We start from the raw sequence: 19,687 nt of genomic DNA on the forward strand, positions 1-19,687 counted from the left end.
AGAGGAACAGTACAGTGAAATTGGAACTTACAAGAAAATAAACAGGAACCAATACTTAAGGATTAAAATTGTTATAAAAATCAATGCATCGAAACATAAATACCCCCTCCTATTAGAGAGCTCAACCACATGTTCAAGGACGATAAAACTAAATCCTATTTCTAACAAAGATGCTAAAAATTCCTTGAATCTTTTTCTGAAAAAGTAGCTCTGTATGAACCATGTTATATGTAGTGACAACTTGACCTCTAAATGACCTTGGGAATACTGAAAACCTTGTAGATAGTAGTAGCTTGAACCTCCTGTCGGTTTTTACTTTCCAAGGACTGACCTTGACCTTCATTGACCTTGAATATACTGCAAAGCTATTACATATTTAGATTGCTCTTTTCAGCTCATTTGAAATCTAGAAAAAATGTTTGTGATGGTGTCGTAGTTTTTTGCGATGTCTGCTTGTCCATTTGTCGATTCATATTGGTTTCTGAAAAAGACCTGTACTGAATTGTACCCATAATTAAGGGGCAGACATATCCATATTTGGTATACATGAAATTGTGCTATTAAGTTAAGATTGCTTTTCAGGTCAGTTACACAGTAATGTGAAAGGTTAACAGCAATGTGAGATGTGATACAATCGAAAATGTATTTTAAGAAAATAACTCTCCTTCTTTTGGGTAATTATGGTCATGTTTATTTTATAAAATGCTGAATATTAGGAACAGATTCTTGGTAAACATTTTTAGTGTTGTAGGTCAAAGGTCATATCGTTAGTGTTTTTAGTCTCCAAATGGTGAAACCAGGGGGACTATAGGTTTCCTTCCCATCCGTCTGTCCATTTGTCTGTCAGTCCATCCACTCAGTTTTCTCAGCCATGCTTCAAGGGATGTTGGTGAAAATTGGTACGTAACTTCAGTATGGTTAGCTTCAGATTAAGATCTTTTAGTCAAGATCACTGTTACTATTTTTAGTGGGGGCCGGTAGAGGATATATATTGCTTTAGCATTACCCAGCATGCTTGTTTAAAATGAAACTGGGTTTATAGAAATAATAATTCATTTTCCTTTGACAGTATATATTTGTCTGCTTTTTAGCTCACCTGGTCCGAAGGACCAAGGTGAGCTTATGCCATACCGTTGCGTCCGTCGTCCGTCCGTTCGTCCGGCCGTTCGTCCGTCCGTCAACAATTGACTTCTTCTTCATAACCACACATCAGAATTTGACCAAATTTGGTCAGAAGCATCCCTATTGGTAGGGGACTCAGAATTGTACAAATGATGGGGCTGGCTCCCTGGGGGCCTCTGGTTTTAACTTTAGGTGACTTTGGAATGATTTCAAAGTCTTTAATTATAATATGACAACTAATACTGAGAAGTATTTCCCTAGTTCGGGTACTGCCCATTGGCCATTGCTGTTGGAATTGGAAACTTTGAAGTATTTGTTTACTTTTCTGACTTTTATTGACAGTGCAGGGATAACAGCAAAGTATATTTGCATTGTCAGTGCTTTAGATAAGGAGTATCACCTAATCACACACTGCTAATATCACTTACCATACACAATGATTACACAATGTCTGGTCAAGTGTTATACAGAATTCATAGTTACTGTATTTTGACTATAAATATTAAATACATATTCTTAGTGCGAGTGGACCGAGTTTTTGTGTCACTGATAATGGCTTGTCTTCAGATTGCATAAGTCAGAAATAAAAAAAATCATATTTATCCTCAAATAAAAGTTTAGTATTATATTCATCCTCAGGTAAGCCTCCCCCTCCTCTAGTTTAAAAATTTAGTACCGTATTTATCCTCAAATAAGCCCTGTCCATTAGTGTAAAAAGCTAGTACTGTATTCATCCTCAAATAAGCCCCCCTCCACTAGTGTAAAAACATTAGTACTGTATTTATTCTCAAATAAGCCCCCTCCACTAGTGTACAAAATTAGTACCGTATTTATCCTCAAATAAGCCCCCTCCACTAGTGTACAAAATTAGTACTGTATTCATCCTCAAATAAGCCCCCCTCCACTAGTGTAAAAAGTTAGTACTGTATTTATCCTCAAATAAGCCCCCTCCACTAGTGTACAAAATTTGTTCTGATTTTATCCTCAAATAAGCCCCCTTCACTAGTGTACAAAATTAGTACTGTATTTATTCTCAAATAAGCCCCCTCCACTAGTGTAAAAATTTAGTACCATATATAGTATCCTCAGATAAGCCCCCTACCTAAGTGTAAAAATTTAGTACTGTTTTTATCCTCAAATAAGCCCCTTCCACTAGTGTAAAAAATCAGTACCATATTTATCCTCAAATAACTCCCTCCACTAGTGTAAAAAATTAGTACTGTATTTATCCTCATATAAGCCCCGTGGGCCTCCACTAGTATAAAAGTTTAATACCATATTTATCCTTAAATAAGCCCAAGCCTCCTCCCCTAGCATAAAAGTTTTGTAACATATTAATCTCCAAATAATAATCCTCCCCTGGTGTGAAAATTTAGTACCATTTATCCTCAAAAAAGCTGCTTCCCCTATATTAAAAGCTAAATACCATATTTATCCTCAAAAAAGCCCCCTCCCTGATTTTCAAAAGTGTGAAAGTTTAATACAGTATTTATCCTCAAATAATTTAAGTCTCATAGAGTAAAAATTAGGTACTAAAGTTTAGCGGCAGCTTTTGTTTGGACCACTGATTCAGCAAAAATGAAAACTGAAAGCTTATTTGTAGGCAGTGGCTTATTTGTTTGGATAAATTTGTTTATATAACGTAACATTGGACTTGAGTGCTGCATTGTCTCCCTTAGGCCTTCCACCAGTACAAACCCACCTGTAAACAAACATCGTTATAAGTACATGATGTAATTACGTTTGTCTTTGTTATCTTTCACAGGAAGTATGTGTACGATTTAAAAGCCTCGCGGGAGTCTCAGGTTGTTTCTGCATATCTAATCATCAGCCCTAATGCCGACATTGATTCTCCCGATTGGACTGGCGATTGATTCCGCGTTAGGCCCGAAATCTCCTCCGTCCTGTTCGGCATCATTAATTTATCATTACACTTCACCAAATGTATTGATTAGCCCTGTGTTTTGATTCTAATGTTCTCCTATATAATAAAGGGAAGCCCATATCTACATACTAAACATGTATCTGCCAACATCCCCTTCAGCATCACGACGGATATGCACTGCATGAACTTCATATTAGAACGTTTGGAACTCCAGCTGGGCTTTCTAAATTATCGCTTAATTTTTAATAATCCTGGTGATATTGTAGAAATATAGGAGAGTTTCCGAGCCATTAGCCGATATCAAATTAGCATTCTTATCGGGGATTAATATGTACCCAGCTCGTAAATTGATATTTTTATAAACAGTACATTGTTTGCTTTGTAGATCTAAGCTGTGTATGTAAAGAGACAGTTCTCTAGGGAATTCCGCGGTTTTTACCATTCCACAATCACAGCTAACCTATCAAATGATATCAGACTTCTCATTTAGATGTTAATTATGATCAGGTAAGCAATTATTGGACTCTTGACGTGACCGCAACTAGGGATAACTAGAGGCAGCGGCGATTTCTAATTTCAGATCACCGCAGGTTAAATTTTTTTCAGTATTATCAGGAATTCTGATTCAATTTGTCGGGAAACATATAGCCTATCAGGCCAATTAAGAATTCAAAGCTTGATTATGTATAAAAATAAACAAATAAATAAATAAAAACCAAGGTAATTGAGATGTTATTTACAACCAATTATTAAAATATCAATCTTTTATAGCTGTATTCAGCCTGCTTGAAATCTTTTTTGACATCATTATCACAGAGAGAGACAGTCTTTCATTATGACCCCGCCATGAAATGGGAGGGCATGTAGTGTTGCCCATGTCCGTCCCGTCCTATCCCGTCCCTATCCCGTCCATATCCTGTCCCGTCATGTCCCGTCCTGTCCCGATGCAATGTACCTAGCTAATCTCAGGAACTGCTGATGCCATCCTCCCCACACTGTGAGTCAAGTGGCATTGGAGGCATTTATGTCTTTCAGACATTTTCGAGTTTTTTTTTTATTTGGCTTTCATGATTTTTATTTTGTTGATAGATAATGATATAACTTTCATGTTTGACTTTAATTTTATGAGTATTAAGTAAAGTTTGACTTTAATTTTATGAGTATTAAGTAAACAAAATTAGTGATCAAAAATATTGTCCTGTTGGTCAGACTGGTATACATGTACTTATATATGACAGCTGACGTTTCAAACCTGCTGTTAGATAATGTTGTTCCACAAAATTTCAATACTCACCAACATTTTGAAATCCTAAAGTCCATCGAGAGATTGTATGTATTCAAACTTACAATCCTCATAACTGTATTTATAGACTGATAGATTATTTTTTTACTTATTTACCTTAAGAATACAATATATATTCTTTCTGTAAGGTAGACAAATTGAAATTTTAAAATTATGAACTACAGATTTTTTTTTTACTTATTTACCTTAAGAATACAGTATATATTCTTTCTGTAAGGTAGACAAATTGAAATTTTAAAATTATGAACTACAGATTTTTTTTTTACCTATTTACCTTAAGAATACAGTATATATTCTTTCTGTAAGGTAGACAAATTGAAATTTTAAAATTATGAACTACAGATTTTTTTTTTACTTATTTACCTTAAGAATACAGTATATATTCTTTCTGTAAGGTAGACAAATTGAAATTTTAAAATTATGAACTACAGATTTTTTTTTTTACCTATTTACCTTAAGAATACAGTATATATTCTTTCTGTAAGGTAGACAAATTGAAATTTTAAAATTATGAACTACAAGAAAAGTTTTACTGATAATTTATGTCGAAAATTAGGGTCTCCCTCCAAAATAGGAAGGAGTTCATGTAAGATCTACAAACTTGTGATTATTCTGAATTTTAAAATAGTGCTATAGATGTAACCCAAATATCATGTTTTAATGACATTACCTTGGGTAATGCTTATCTCCAGGAAATGCTTTTGCTTACTTCTTCATCGCAAAATTGGACACCGAATAAATAATTATATATAAAATGTCATTTTAGTGATAAAATACAAGTCACATTGAAGGCCACTGTAAAACTTAATATCCAAATCGGATCAGTACCCAAAACCAATCACTTCTGATATGAAGAGTTTTTGAAGTTTTAAATCCTATACCAACTCCATATTCAAAATCATATTGCCTTAAAATGCATAAGCCATTATTATTTTGGTTTTATATACTACATTCAATCATTTCATATATTAATTAAATGACATTAGAATAAAATATAGTCCGAAATGCTGTGTTATTACGTTAATTTTTTTTTAAATGGCATGTGCGAGGCCTATGCATATTGTTTTTAGCCGAAAGAAAAAAAAAATAGACTAGATTTTTTTTCTTCATACAAAATTTTAAGATGTACTGTACTCGCTGCTACTTCTGTACAGGAATATGAAGGATTCAGTCGTGTAAATCTAATTATGGATGTCCTGATTGAATTACTGTAACTTTGTGACAGAGGGGTTGCCTCGTCCATAACATTTGATGTTCATTGATCAATTTACCAGAAAAAATTCTATAAGGTCCGCTAATTGAGTCAAAATTAGCTCCATTGCCCAATCTTCCAAACAATGAAATTGAAGGTTTACTAGATTTTTCTCACAGAAAACAGTTAAATTCAAGGGTATGGGGAAGTCAGTTTGCATTTATTCTGACCATGAATTCTACCAAAAAGTAATTCTGTGGTGACCTACAGACCTAAAAGCCACTATTTCTTTTTGACAGAAGTGGTAAGTATTACATTCAGACGAGTTCTGGTTACATCTCCGCCGCCTTTTGTTGCCGGATATACGGAAACATTTAATAAATAATGTATCATGAATCCTGACCTGAAAGTTGTTGATGACTCGTATAGAATATGTCAGCGTTCACAAAAGTCTGGTAATGATGTATGGATAAAAAATGGCTGCTCGTAGAAGTCTACATGTAATCAAAGTGCCATATAGTTCCTCGCCTAATCGTCCTAATCGTCCTAATCGTCCTAATCAGGATTTGCAGTGTTCCATGATCTGGCCTTCCCTCAACTTAGGGCTTCAACATGCATACCCCATTTGTGTCATCAACACTGTCACAAGTAGTCTTAGGCGTCATATCTCCATATTAGTAAATGGAGCAAAAGAATTCTCCCCATTAGCCGAGTCAGCCGAGGTCTACTAACTAAAGGCATCGACAGCTCGACTGTGCATGCTTAAGCTTACAAGTTTAATATTTTACGACTGAAGAATTTTAAGAAATCTTGGCCATCTTGATGTTAAAGATACAAATATTTATCTATGTATATGAAAAAAAAGGAAAATTGCACAATCTACAAACTAAGTGAATAGCCCCTTTATTTTTGAATTTGAATTTTTGAATTTAATGATAGATATTTACTGAAAAGCATATAAACTGCAATTATACTGCTCATTTGTCCTTCTAGGACTTGTCAATGCTGCTAAGAATATCATAAAGCTGTTTTGTCCTACTTGAACTTGGCAGTGATGCTAGGGACATCATACAGCTGTTTCGTCCTTCTAGGACTTGTCAGTGATCCTAGGGACATCGTACAGCTGTTTCGTCCTTCTAGGACTTGTCAGTAACGCTAGGGACATCATACAGCTGTTTCGTCCTTCTAGGACTTATCATTGATGCTAGGGACATCATACAGCTGTTTTGTCCTTCTAGGACTTATCATTGATGCTAGGGACATCATACAGCTGTTTCCTTCTACAAGAACTTGCTAATTGATGCTAGGGACATCATACAGCTGTTTTCTCCTTCTAGGACTTGGCAGTGATGCTAGGGGTTTTAAATTATCTTTCTTGGACAAGCCAGTAATGCTTGGGATCACAAGTGGAAATCCCAAAGTGGATGAACCCTATAATATATGTCCATACATGTATATGGATAATTTTGAGACAGCATCATATACATGTAATGCATGTGTATAAGCAAGAATTATATTTGCCCTTATATATATATGTAGACCTACATATTGGTGCAATTGTTAAAAACCTGACACAGCTGTTATGGCAGTATAGGGTCATTGGAGTGGATTATTGTGTTACGCTGAATCAGTTACAACACGGAGGATGTAGCTGGCTCATTTGTAACAAGATATGCAAACGCTAAACACTTCAGCAAAATAGTTTTTATTCATGCAGAAAGAGACCTGTTGTTCAAGCACTGGAATATTTCTAGATAATGATGAATTCTAACCGTAAAAGCGAAGCGGGAAAGGATCACGCCGAATAGCTCTTTAGTCTTTACAAAAATTAATTCCGGTTTGTGATGTTCCCCGAACATTTCGTGGCATAAAGTCTATGAATTAAGCAGTTAAGGTGCCATAATGTTGCATGCAGTAAACTAAAGTTATTGCGCTGATGTATGTAATCACAAGCTTGCTGGCCATTATTTGTTACACCCGCAGTCGTATTTCTGTCAACGTCTGTTTTCAGACATGTAAGTCACTACGATTATAGCCAGCAAGCATGCAGGTCTTCTCGCAATATTGCTTCGTCAATTAGGAAGCTTTAACAGCAATAAGGAAGTGCAGAACATTATATCCAAGTTTTCCCAGCAGAAATGTGGTTTGTTAATTTCCATCAATAAAAAATTGTATTTATGTTTTGGATACGATCATGTTTAATGTTAAAAATTATCTTGTAAAAAAAAAGTAAGAAAATCGTTCATAATCATAAATCTATGGAAGACTTATCGAATAAGCTTTAAGATTGCGATATCCTACGCCAGACATTCAAACTTATGACTTGTGTCAGAGGAAGATTAGATACATCTCTTAAATCAAATGTAGGTTTCTTGATAGCGGTCATGATGTCCTCAAGCGAAACCATAGAAACCGAGATACCCTGTATATCTGAGGAAGGACCGGATCCGATGACTATATCGGTCACCTTCCCGATCTAGGTCAATGAGAACATGACCCATGAATCATTAGAAAGGTCACTGATTATCCTGTATCTAGTGGTAACAAGCTGAAAGGTCGCTGCATGCTATAAGCTGACTGGTTACGTTATTCACAAGTAGGAAAGCGAATCCTACATTATTTATCGCTCGCCTGTAAGATTTATTACGTCTGTCAGATATTTTATTGTAGAGTATGGCCACCAATGATCGTCATAGTTCTGAGAAACATTCATGCATTTTCTGTTTTGTAAAACTCATGCATGGAATCTCTAGTGCATTATTCTCCATTCTTGAAACAGCTATTAATATTCCATTTGCGTCACTGAGAAAAACACGTACTCTGAAGCCAATTTGGACGAAATACAGAATATCATTGGTTGTCTTAGATAAAAATATCTTTTAGAATTCAGAGACAAATAGATTGTCTACATCAAAGTTGTGGGCCATCACTCTAAACACAGTTTAACTTCATAACCAATTTTAAATGGTGATTCTACCTAAGATGGCTGTTAATATTTGAAGTGGCATTATTCTCAGAAACAATGAAACTGGGATAAAAAAAACAACAACTGCATTTGGTGTTCATAGGCCAGTGGGATATAGGAAAGACTGTTTTGAGATTGTGCCTTCTGATTCGCCGCTCTGTAGGTAGGGCGTGAGAATTGTACCTGCTGCCCCCACTGAATTTTGAAAGTCTATCACTTTTTCTCAGGAAGGAAGAAATTGATCTTTCCCAAATTTCATGTATAGCTTTCCATTGGTTCCCAATTGTGCCTGTTTAATTTTGAGACCAAGCAGAAAACACATATTGACTCATGCTTTCTTGAATTTAGACAAATGAAATTTATTATTGCTATCTTTCAGGAAGTCTTACAGAGATCTTTCTCTGCAGTAAGATACATGGTAAGGGTAATAATTCTATATCTGTGTATAGGCCGCTTGTGATGTATGACAAGAGCATGACAGGGTTTATAAAAACTCTCGGTTCTACATTAGGGTATATAATAACTCGTAGATTATCACATTGGAGACCTGAGGCCCATGGACTGACTTGGAACACTAACCATACACATCAAATTGGTCAATAGACTGGACATTGTCCAGAAAATATAATGGATTTACCCTAATACATGTATACAGTACGTATCTAGTCCTGGTGGTCTGCTGGAATTGGTATCACACGACTAGATCTGAAGGCTTATTTAGACGGTTGACCCATTGTTGAAATCAACGGCTTTCCTGGTCACTTAGGCTCTTGACAAGCGCCCATTTTATGGCTTCGCCTTTTTGCGCCATGTCTCGTCCCCAATCTGGTATGCTATGTTTAAATTAACAATTATCTGAGAGGTCTCCATGTGACATCGCTGTGGCTGAGTAATCCTATTTCTTCCATTTATTTCGCGGAGGTTCCTTAGACAGTCTATACCAATGGTAAATAACTTGTCAGAAATTGTATTCCCCACTTCACAGGGGCATTAGGGTCTGTAATCTGTGGCTGTGTACTTGGATGATGATATCGGTGTCTTTCGTTTACCCTGCGTCATGACCGCGGCTTTAGTTGCTGCCTCTGTGAAACTGACTGTGGCCTTATCTTCGTCCGTCCATATATTATCCAACCAGAAAGTCTATATATCCCGATTTATGTTCTCATGAAATCCCCATAATGAAGTTTTGTTTCTGTACGGTATTGCCAGTATTTATCATTGTCATAGTAAGGTGTCGTGACCATGTAATTGAAGAGGCTGTGACCTTGAAGGTGACAATATTGATTCTGTGAACACCAATGCTCTAATGATCAACGGTACACAGCTCTGCATGAATAGCCATTTGGCGATCTGTGTCGCATCCCAAACTACGCCTGCAGTCAGCACATCCTTCCATCAACTGTCCAAATACACCGTCTCATTTGAACTAGTAATTACGATCGGGGTTCATCACCTAGGTACTGTGGGGACAGATAGATATATACCCCCTTGCATGTATGAAGTCATACAGAGGTCAGCTTACGTGATCGGAGTATAAACGATATACAAATGACTGTTTACATTGTTGGTAGGGCCTTTGAGGTGCTGCAGTTAATATGTCTTTGACCTGAAGGTGTTGTAAGTTTCAAACAATGACACGTCCAGGACCTGGTATTGTCAGATTCCTTACACGGATAGTGTAAAGACAACAATGACGATCTGACAAAGATGTAGGCTTTGTGTGATCGAACTTTAGGAACCTATAGTTAATCTCTTGAGGAGATTTAGTCTCAACATGTATGAGCTCAAAATATCTCCATGCATGAATTGTCCCCTATGTGTTGATAAAACTTCCATTAGCTTAAATTATTCAAAAATTGGCAGATTACCAAAATTCTTTAGCATTCATTTGAATGAGCTGGATCAGTTAACTGCTTAATGCATTTGACGTCACCTTTTGTGTATATATATGCATATATGTAATATTACTGCACAGCTGCAGAATAAAATCTGGGCCCAGTTGTTCAAAAGGTGATTAGGCTAATTACAGTTAAACAACATTGTTAAAATCCTGTTAAAATCCTGTTAAAATCATTTCTGGTAAAACTAACTTGACGAAATTTTATGAAACTAAAAATTGATTAATATAACACTCCTCAGATTTTTTTTTTTTTTTTTTTTTACAATTCCTACCTCATGTATATTAGGAATACACAGTACATACACAGGTTTCAAAGTAAAGGATAAATGAGATTTTTCATTAATCTAGTGATCAATTAAGCTAATCACCTTTTGAACAACTAGGCCCTGGACTGTTTCTTTGGTCTGTTAGGTGTAAGATGTCTAAATTGGATAGCATTTTCATTTCCATATTATTGCGAAATTTACAATAGGTGAGTTATTTATATTTCTGAAGCTTAAGGGTATTGTAATTCACAAAACCATGACATGAAAGTTACCATCCATCAGCATTTTGTTTGCTGGGTTTATTGCCGGGGTCATATTGAGGCAGGGTCTAATGGTAGTAGCTGGTGGCTACCTCACTAGTTTAACAGCAGTAGCTCTATTTGATATTAGTGGGTTTCAGGACAAGTAGAGATATACCATTCTATTTGAACTACAGCAATCTCGTTCATCAATGAACGTTAATCTGATGTCTAGCAGTAGATTGCCATTTTTTAGACTGTGTCAGGGAATTTGTACAGAGCTGGAAATGGCATCAAAGCTGTGTGCATTAGTCTTCAGGGAGTTGATGAAAAAATCTGCGACAAGAACGAAAATTAATGTTTAAGTTGTATAAGTGTTTCTGTTAGTACAGGAACAAACAGCTTTTTCACACTTAAACATTTTTTTCATTAAATTCCAAACCTAGGATGGTTTCTACGGGAGTTAAAACAACCCAATCAGTCTATTATCACAAGATCTCTCTTCACTGAATATATACATGGTATATTTTAACAGAAATCAGGATTTATTTCACCTCCGTTTAAAACTATACCCAGAGTTAATATGTTGAAGTCTCACCAGGAGATGACATACTGTAAATCACTTACATTTAGTGTGTTTTTTATTTTCGCGTTTATATGCCAGGAGGGTCAATTGCAAATTCAAATCGTTTACGATTATTTGTACGAAAGTGATACCTGTGGATGGTGACCAAGCTAAAGAATATCAATAATGGATTCTTACAGAGTCCAATGACTCATTAGTTAGTAATTTCTGGGATCAAATTTTGCGAAATACAGTATTCGCAAAAATTAAGTGATTTACAGTAATTAGTGTCAGTTTGTATCTGCTGCATTACAACTCAGTTCAGCTCTCACAGGCAAATCTGCCCCAGACTTTCACTTTCAGAAAATAAAGAAATAAAAACGAATTGAATTAATTGGTTTATAAATTTGCATTCTCCATTCCAGTGAAGCATTTTATTCTCTTGTATTTTTGTATGGAAAAAAAAAAATACAAAAGGGAATTGTAAACTGCTTGTGATTTCAGTATGATTGGACTATATATTGTTCTAGTATTAATTTCAAGAAAGCAGGATCCAGAGAACAACTGTTAATATAACAGGTTAGAAAAGATGTATTTTTAAAATGTATTATCTATTTTAGAAACCAATATTGTATATATTATATAATCTTAAATGAGTTTTCATTTCATATGGAATTTTATGAAACAAGTTTCGTAAAAGTTTTTATTTTTGCAAGCCTTAGAAAGTATATATTCATATGAAATGAAAACAAGTTTTAGATAGTTTTCATCACATAATCCAAAAACTTCCATATTACAGGTTTTAGGGTCAGAATGTTGAAGACAAACAGAGATAGCCATTTTGGTTCACCACTCAAAAATTTATCATGACACGTTATTGTTCATATTATGACATCACAATTGATGTCTGACTGGCTCAGCCAATAAAAACAGTCCTGGGTATATTTCACTAGTAACTTATGCAAAGATATGAGGAATGGATTTTTTTTGGATAATTGGACGATTGATCGATAAATATTTTCTGTTGAATTATATTTGTTTCTGGACGCTTATGTTGAATTTGTGTGTTTCAGATCCCTATGTGAAGTTATGGCTGATGTACGGTAGCACAAAGGTTGAAAAGAAGAAAACATCTATAAAGATGCGGACTTTGAACCCTGTGTATAATGAATCCTTCATCTACGAGATACCCTGGGAAAAGATACGCGAAGCAAGCATAGAAGTGACCGTGATGGACTTCGACAAACTTGGCCGTAATGAAATGATTGGTAAAATATTTCTAGGCAGCCGCAGTGGGCCTTTAGAGTCTAGACATTGGACCGATATGATCACAAAGCCACGACAGCAAGTGGCACAGTGGCATCTTCTGAAGGATTAGTCATAGATACCGGTGGCATGGATTACGGAATTCGGGGGATTATTGGGCTTTTAAAGCGGCGTTCCTTGTGAAACGATGGTTAGGAGGAAGCAGGAAGTCCGGTAGACACTGGTATTCTGTCAGGGTGGTAAGGGCACGTCGGCAAACAGACGATGTCTGCACCTAGTGATCTCAGTTGCATGTCTATCCAGATACTATGACGACATAGCAACCGCTATCTTAGCATCAATGCAAATATTGTGGACCTGACTACACTTCCAGTCTATATAAGCAATTTGGTGTGAAGAAAAGCATATTGCAAACCTATGTATAAAGTGAAAGTCGCATCTCCATAGCAACAGTGTTACCGCCATTGGCAACCAGCTAGAGATCGAATCCATGATTTGAAGACTCTACCTGCAACAGAACCTGAAGGGGTTGTCTCCCTTGGGAAATAAACAGTGACATTTTCCTTCTAACTGAAAATGTCTTTCCTTGGTACGTTGGCCTCTCTTTCACCGTAGAACTTGGAAGGTTTCTTCATTTTTAAAACATGACAGAGAGACAATGCTCTCACTGATGACAGAAACTTTGTGCAGTTAACAACACATCATGTGCTTAGCAGCATAAACATTACCTAGCAACAATACATTGTGTTGTTACATAGTAAGGATTGCTTAGCAACAGCACATTATGTCCTGGACGTGGCAAAGATTGCCTAGCAACAACACATCGTGTACTGGACATGGTAAATATTGCCTAGCAACCACACATTGTGTACTGGACGTGGTAAAGATTGCCTAGCAACCACACATGGTATAGTGGACGTTGAAGATTGCCTAGCAACCACACATGGTATAGTGGACGTTGAAGATTGCCTAGCAACCACACATGGTGTAGTGGACGTGGTAAAGATTGCCTAGCAACAGCACATTGTGTACTGGACATGGTAAAGATTGCCTAGCAATGACATATCGTGTTCTGGACATGGTCAGAAATGCCTAGCAACCATGGCATCGTGTGCTGGACGTGGTAAGGATTGCCTAGCAACCATGACATCGTTTTGTGTACATTGCAAGGATTGCCTAGCAACTATGACATCGTGTTGTGCACATAGTAAGGATTGCCTAGCAACAACACATTGTGTCCTAGACATGGTCAGGATTGACTAGCAACCATGATATCGTGTTATGTACATGGTAAGGATTGCCTAGCAACCATGATATCGTGTTGTGTACATGGTAAGGATTGCCGAGCAATAAACATCATGTTGTGCAACAATACATCATGCAACTGTTGCCTAAGAACAGTGTATGTCTAGTAAATTGAGAGAATCATTCGGCAGAAATTGCAACCATCACAGAAACAACAAAGCACTCAAATCAGTGTATTTAGAATATGAAAACAAGTCTATTGCAACAACTTAATTAGATCTAGATAGTGTCTTAGTTACGGACAGGTTGGTTGATCCATATACAGTGGTCAGTGTTGACAGGTGCTTGTTGTAAAAGTTTGTAGATCACACACTGTGTGTACAAATGTCTCAATGTCAGTAAATATTCAATGTTGTAATCATATGTAATATCCTGGATAAATTTCATGATCAAAGTATTGACCAATCGAGTACATAACAGCTCATCGGAAGAAATTGTAATCAAAGTTTTATACAACAACAGCCTTTATATCGAAGGATCCAATGAACTTCAACTCAAATCCTATAAACATTTGACATCTGTTTGAACCTTTGGAATATAAGAGGTGATATTTGTAGATTATGATACTCCTTGTCCCTAATTATAAAAAGTTCGGGTCGTTGAAAGGCCAGAGCAATCAAGTTCTATATAGATGATAACAAAATGGAGAGATTTGTAAGTCTTCAGTGTCAAAGTTAGAGGTGTGACGGCTGAGGATGACAACCAGGAAGTGTGAGGGAGAGCGTCTAGACAGGGAATCTTTCCTAATGGGCCTGCCTGTCACTGGCTACATCCTCCCAATATGCCGTCAGTGCGTATACAGGACTACCTGGACAACTTGTACAAGCCCTCTGCAGTTTTTTCATTAAATCAAAAAGAGTTGATGTTGCTGTTTTATTGCCAAAAAACTATGAATATTTAAATTATTTATTCAGTATTTATATATATTAATAACAATTAATCATAAAAATAGTTAATTATTATATAATAATGATTCTTAGATACATATATAAATACATATAGGAAAAAAACATTTTATAAACTATTTTCGTTAAAGTGTTTATCTCCTTAAGCATTTACCATCCGTTTTGTTATATATAGATGGTGCATGAATTTCTCAATGTCGATGCCAGACAGATTTTCTAAACAAAATGTTGTATTTCATCATGTCTGAGTAAATAAGATCACCCAAACACCACGTAAACACCTATGTATAGTGATCCAAACCTTGTCTAGACTTAGTGCTCCAGGAAATAATGCTACAAATATCTGATATAGACAGTGGCCTAAAATCTACAAAGAACAATCTAGAGTTGTGTCCCTTTGTAGATGGAAGGTCGTTGCCCTTGATGCGTATAGAAATGACTTCCTCGAAAATTTTATTCAGTGCCAAGTTAAACATTAGTCTGATACGTACCTTACATAAAGACAATCTTGCCTGAAATGTAAAAATCCTATTGATTAGTATCATGATTATCATACGAAGTGATGTAGGTTGGTTTCATCATCAAAATAAATTTTCAAAATAAATATTTTGATTAACATTTTATACTGCTGAGAGTTTAACAAGTCAATGCAGTTATTGATTCTTGCATAAAAACAAAACAGAGAAAAACGCTGATAAGAAAACATTTTCAAAATCATAAAAAAAAAATCTATATAAACTTTGTTCATCATTTTCCAATCATATATTATTTCCAAAAAGGTTTTCTATAAAATCCAGCTTCAGTCGACATGAAACTTATCAATCTGCAAACTTAGACATCTAGTAGTGTTAAAAAATAAGCACAGAACTGCTTGTATTGTACAGTGTTAATTACTGATATGTTGTCCGTCAGACATGAACATCATCATGGCCATGTTGACTTTTAAGAATTGATGGGCAATTATTGGAGGGCCCTTAATTATGATTTGTTTTGACTATTTGTTTGACTATTACTTTGTTGATTTTTCTGAAAGTTTCTTTGTTTACTATTTTTGGAGGATAAATATTCCTGACCTTTTATGGTAATGAGAGTACAGTTTTGTTTAAAGCTCCTGATTGGTAGCTGAACAAACTGTATAGCCAATCAGCGAGTGTGTTGAATAATTTAATTAAGCCAATGTTTGAGCTTGTTATTAATCTGTGTTAAGCTTTCCCCTACACTGTATACAATTGTATTGTTGATTGGTTGATTTTTTTCATCCAATCACAGAGCTTGTTACATATAATGTTTACTTTATTCTTTATCTTGTTGTGTTTTCCAATGAAGACATATTATGTTTACTGTTGACAAAATTTGTTGCCATTTCCTTTTGTACTCTTGAGATATTTTTTATTTTAATGTTGTTGAAATATACACTCATTGTATTTTGTCCACGATATGTGTGTGGACAGTGAAGGGATGTTAATACAAGTTGTGTGTCCTCATATTGTGTCCACATAACATATAAATCTGCATTTCTTGTGTGTTTGTCTGTCTTGTTCATAGGGTACAATGTGGCATGTTTCCTTAAACAAGAATTCCAGAAATAGAGATATGATATTTTCAGACAATATTACCGTAGAATATTTTCAGAGGACCGAAGTTTTATTTTTGAATTTCATCCTTGTATCTTTGACCATTCTAGCATTACGTGTTGTGTCCGTTTATACACGTGTATATGTAGTGGTACCGATGTGTACTCAGTCACTGACTACGAAACTTTAGTATGATTGGAGTTAAACCTAACCCTAACCAGAGCTATATTGTGACTTGTTGCTTACTGTGTTAGATGGTATCGTTAATCTAAATTTACTATACTTTATATAAAAACATATTGTATATGAAATATCTTATCAAAGAATAAATTAAATAAATTCATTAATTTATTAAAATATTCAGTTTACATAGCATTACTAATGGGATATATACAATTCTAAACAGGATGGCCAGGAGGGGGCTACAGATATCATAAGAAAATATTTATTATATCTATATAGCATAACAAGTGCCATTGCAGCAAGCTCAACTTGTTCTATTATTAGACTCAAATGAATATATGAATTAAGATATTATCGTCTCTGAAGGGTGATATGAATGGTTCTAACTCTACTTATATCTACTGTTAGCGAGTTATTGGCAGGGTCTGTACAACTAACGTGATGTCCGGATGGTAACAACAGGTCTTTGAGCGACTGTGCTTATGTAATCACCCGTACTGTAATATGTATGTAAAAGTATGCCTATGTATCAGTGTCTAAATATGAAGAGAAAAATGAAAATATCCATTTCCACCAACTTTTGTGTAAATGTATGCATAATTAGACGTGGAGGTATGGAGATTATAACACCAAATACTGGACAACAGGTGTGGCAGACGTCAAGGCAGGTATCACTTGAACAAGAGGTGTGGCAGACGACGTCCAGATAGATATCATCTGGAAAACAGTTGTCCATGCAGATATCACTTGGACAACAGGTGTGTCAGATGATGCCCAGATAGGTATCACCTGGACAATAGGTGTATCAGACGATGCCCAAATAGATATCACCTAGATAACAGTTGTCCATGCAGATATCACCTGGACAACAGTTGTATCAGTTGTCCATGTAGATATCACCTGGACAACAGATGTGCCAGTTGTCCATGCAGATATCACCTGGACAACAGGTGTGCCAGTTGTCCATACAGATATCACCTGGACAACAGGTGTATCAGTTGTCCATGCAGATATCACCTGGACAACAGGTGTGTCAGTTGTCGATGCAGATAACGTGGACAACAGGTGTGTCAGTTGTCCATGAAGATATCACCAGGACAACAGGTGTGCCAGTTGTCCATGCAGATATCGCCTGGACAACAGGTGTGCCAGTTGTCCACAGCCCTGTGTATTTATTGTTCATAGAGTAGACAACATCATAAACCACATTTTGTTCAAAACAATTTCATGGAATGAAAATAAAAATTCTGAAGAATTTCAGAAATACTTAATGGTACACCATGCTGTTATTGTTTATTTGTGATATATATATATATATATCTGCATTGGATGTTATAGTGACTTACAACGCTGATCAGTGTCAGTGTACAAACAATCCCTGGAAACATGGTCCATCCTTTCATGTGTAGCCAAATGCTAATATCTTGTATTTCCTTTACCTTAAGCCAGTTTGTTAGTTTGGTGTTCTGATGTACTTAATTCATTGGAAATATATATAGCAAATCATTTATCAATACCTTAAATACACTGGATTCATCCAATGATGCCAGTCCCATAAGGTGGATCATCCTTCAGACGTTTCGGTGTTTTCCCACGACGTCCTCTGTGTTGATCAGACCTAACCAGTGACCTGCCGACTCTTACAGCTTACTGCGTTGAATGTTCCCGTAACATCTCCATTTATCCCGTTGCATCACTTCTGGCAGTGATGTTTAACTACCTTATGTCTAGCACTGTGTCTGGTCACTGCTACAGTTTTCGTCCCGTTTTAAGCAACAAGCAGGTGGACAGAGGTCGACCTTTTTTGTTGCCCCCACCTATTTCCTCATGTCTGCTCCTCCCACTTCTAGCAGTCGTCAGGCTCACCAGACTGACTGACCAAGGAATCCCCGGCAACTACCCTCTACTATCTCTGCTGTTGACATTCTTCTACCAACTTCTTCCACTCGTTTGCCTCCTCTATCCTGTCTTCCCATGTTACTGTCAGCTCGACTGTAACTACTTGTTTGAAGCTGCGGGATCATTTTACAGTGTCTAGACGGAATGGTTTTGAGGCCATCTCTTCTTGGAAACTCATCATCTGATGGATAGAAGCCCTCGTTACCCAGTCTTCTGCTTTTGCTTGTACCTCGCTTACTTTCGATCTACAACTTCTTCCTGTTCTAGCAATCACAGTGATGATGGAATGTTGGCTCTTTTGAAATTCTCAGCTTCTTTCCAGTTGCGCAGTCAATGCTTGTTGGTACAATCCAAGGATCTGGATGTGCCTCCGTGTGTGCTTCCGCCGATCTTAAACCACTCCTTCAAACTCTCTGCTTACAGTTCGAGACTTCTAGACTTGGATGAATTAAAATTCATGCGTGCCCATGGAGTTATTTCTCCGAGATCTTTGACGGCCCACCTCCTTTCCAACACAGTCTGTGTTGTTACTGCCAAGTTGTCAATGAAAGCGTTGGTAGGTGCACGTGGTTGTTACTGTAAAAACAATTTTTTCAATTGTCTAAATTTTCGTAGTTTCGTATAAATTTTAAAGTTTTCTGCATCTAAATAACAAAGAGAGTTTAAAACATATTGAGATAAAACTTGTAAGGCTAAATTGATAAACATTTTGGCTTACAGGGATTGCATCATTACTAGACTTTCACAATTATTTGACTTTACTCTACCGAGTATCATATTGTTTTCATCTAGGGCATACCTTGGACGAATTCGAATGTTTCAGTTATTCCAAATGTCGCATGATGAATACATTCATACAAAGTTACGGATATTGCAGTTTCTTTATTTTCACACCTGACGTGACGAGTCGAGCTGTGACGGAGCCACGCTCGCATTTTCAAGATATTAAATAGTAAACATTAGATTTTAAAACAATAAGAAGTTGCCATGCTGAACTTGAGACAATAGTCATCAGTAGTACAAGTCCTGGAGAGTATGGGTCGATCCCCAGCTGATGACTAGATATAGGAATCTAAAACTAATGACTTAAGAAAAAAAATTGTGGCTATCCCATTCAA

General features: G+C 36.3%; 1 protein-coding gene across 5 annotated transcripts in view; it reads left to right on the plus strand.

The window, feature by feature from the left end:
* LOC117326983 (synaptotagmin-7-like) overlaps nt 1-17,946 on the plus strand; it is a 239,298-nt gene extending 221,352 nt beyond the window's left edge. The window contains exons 7-9 of one of the 5 annotated variants that reach the window (XR_004532555.1): nt 12,511-17,317; nt 17,357-17,452; nt 17,495-17,946. Coding sequence is in view for 1 of the 5 variants with exons in the window: in XM_033883786.1 (XP_033739677.1) it covers nt 12,511-12,815 (305 nt within the window). In the remaining 4 variants the exon portion in view is untranslated. Of the gene's footprint in view, nt 1-12,510 lie in introns of all 5 variants that reach the window. The other 4 variants (XR_004532554.1, XR_004532553.1, XR_004532552.1 and 1 more) reach the window with 4 other exon arrangements.
* Nucleotides 17,947-19,687: the final 1,741 nt, after the last annotated feature.

The sequence above is a fragment of the Pecten maximus genome, chromosome 5 (assembly GCF_902652985.1).
Source record: "Pecten maximus chromosome 5, xPecMax1.1, whole genome shotgun sequence".
NCBI lineage: Eukaryota > Metazoa > Mollusca > Bivalvia > Pectinida > Pectinidae > Pecten > Pecten maximus.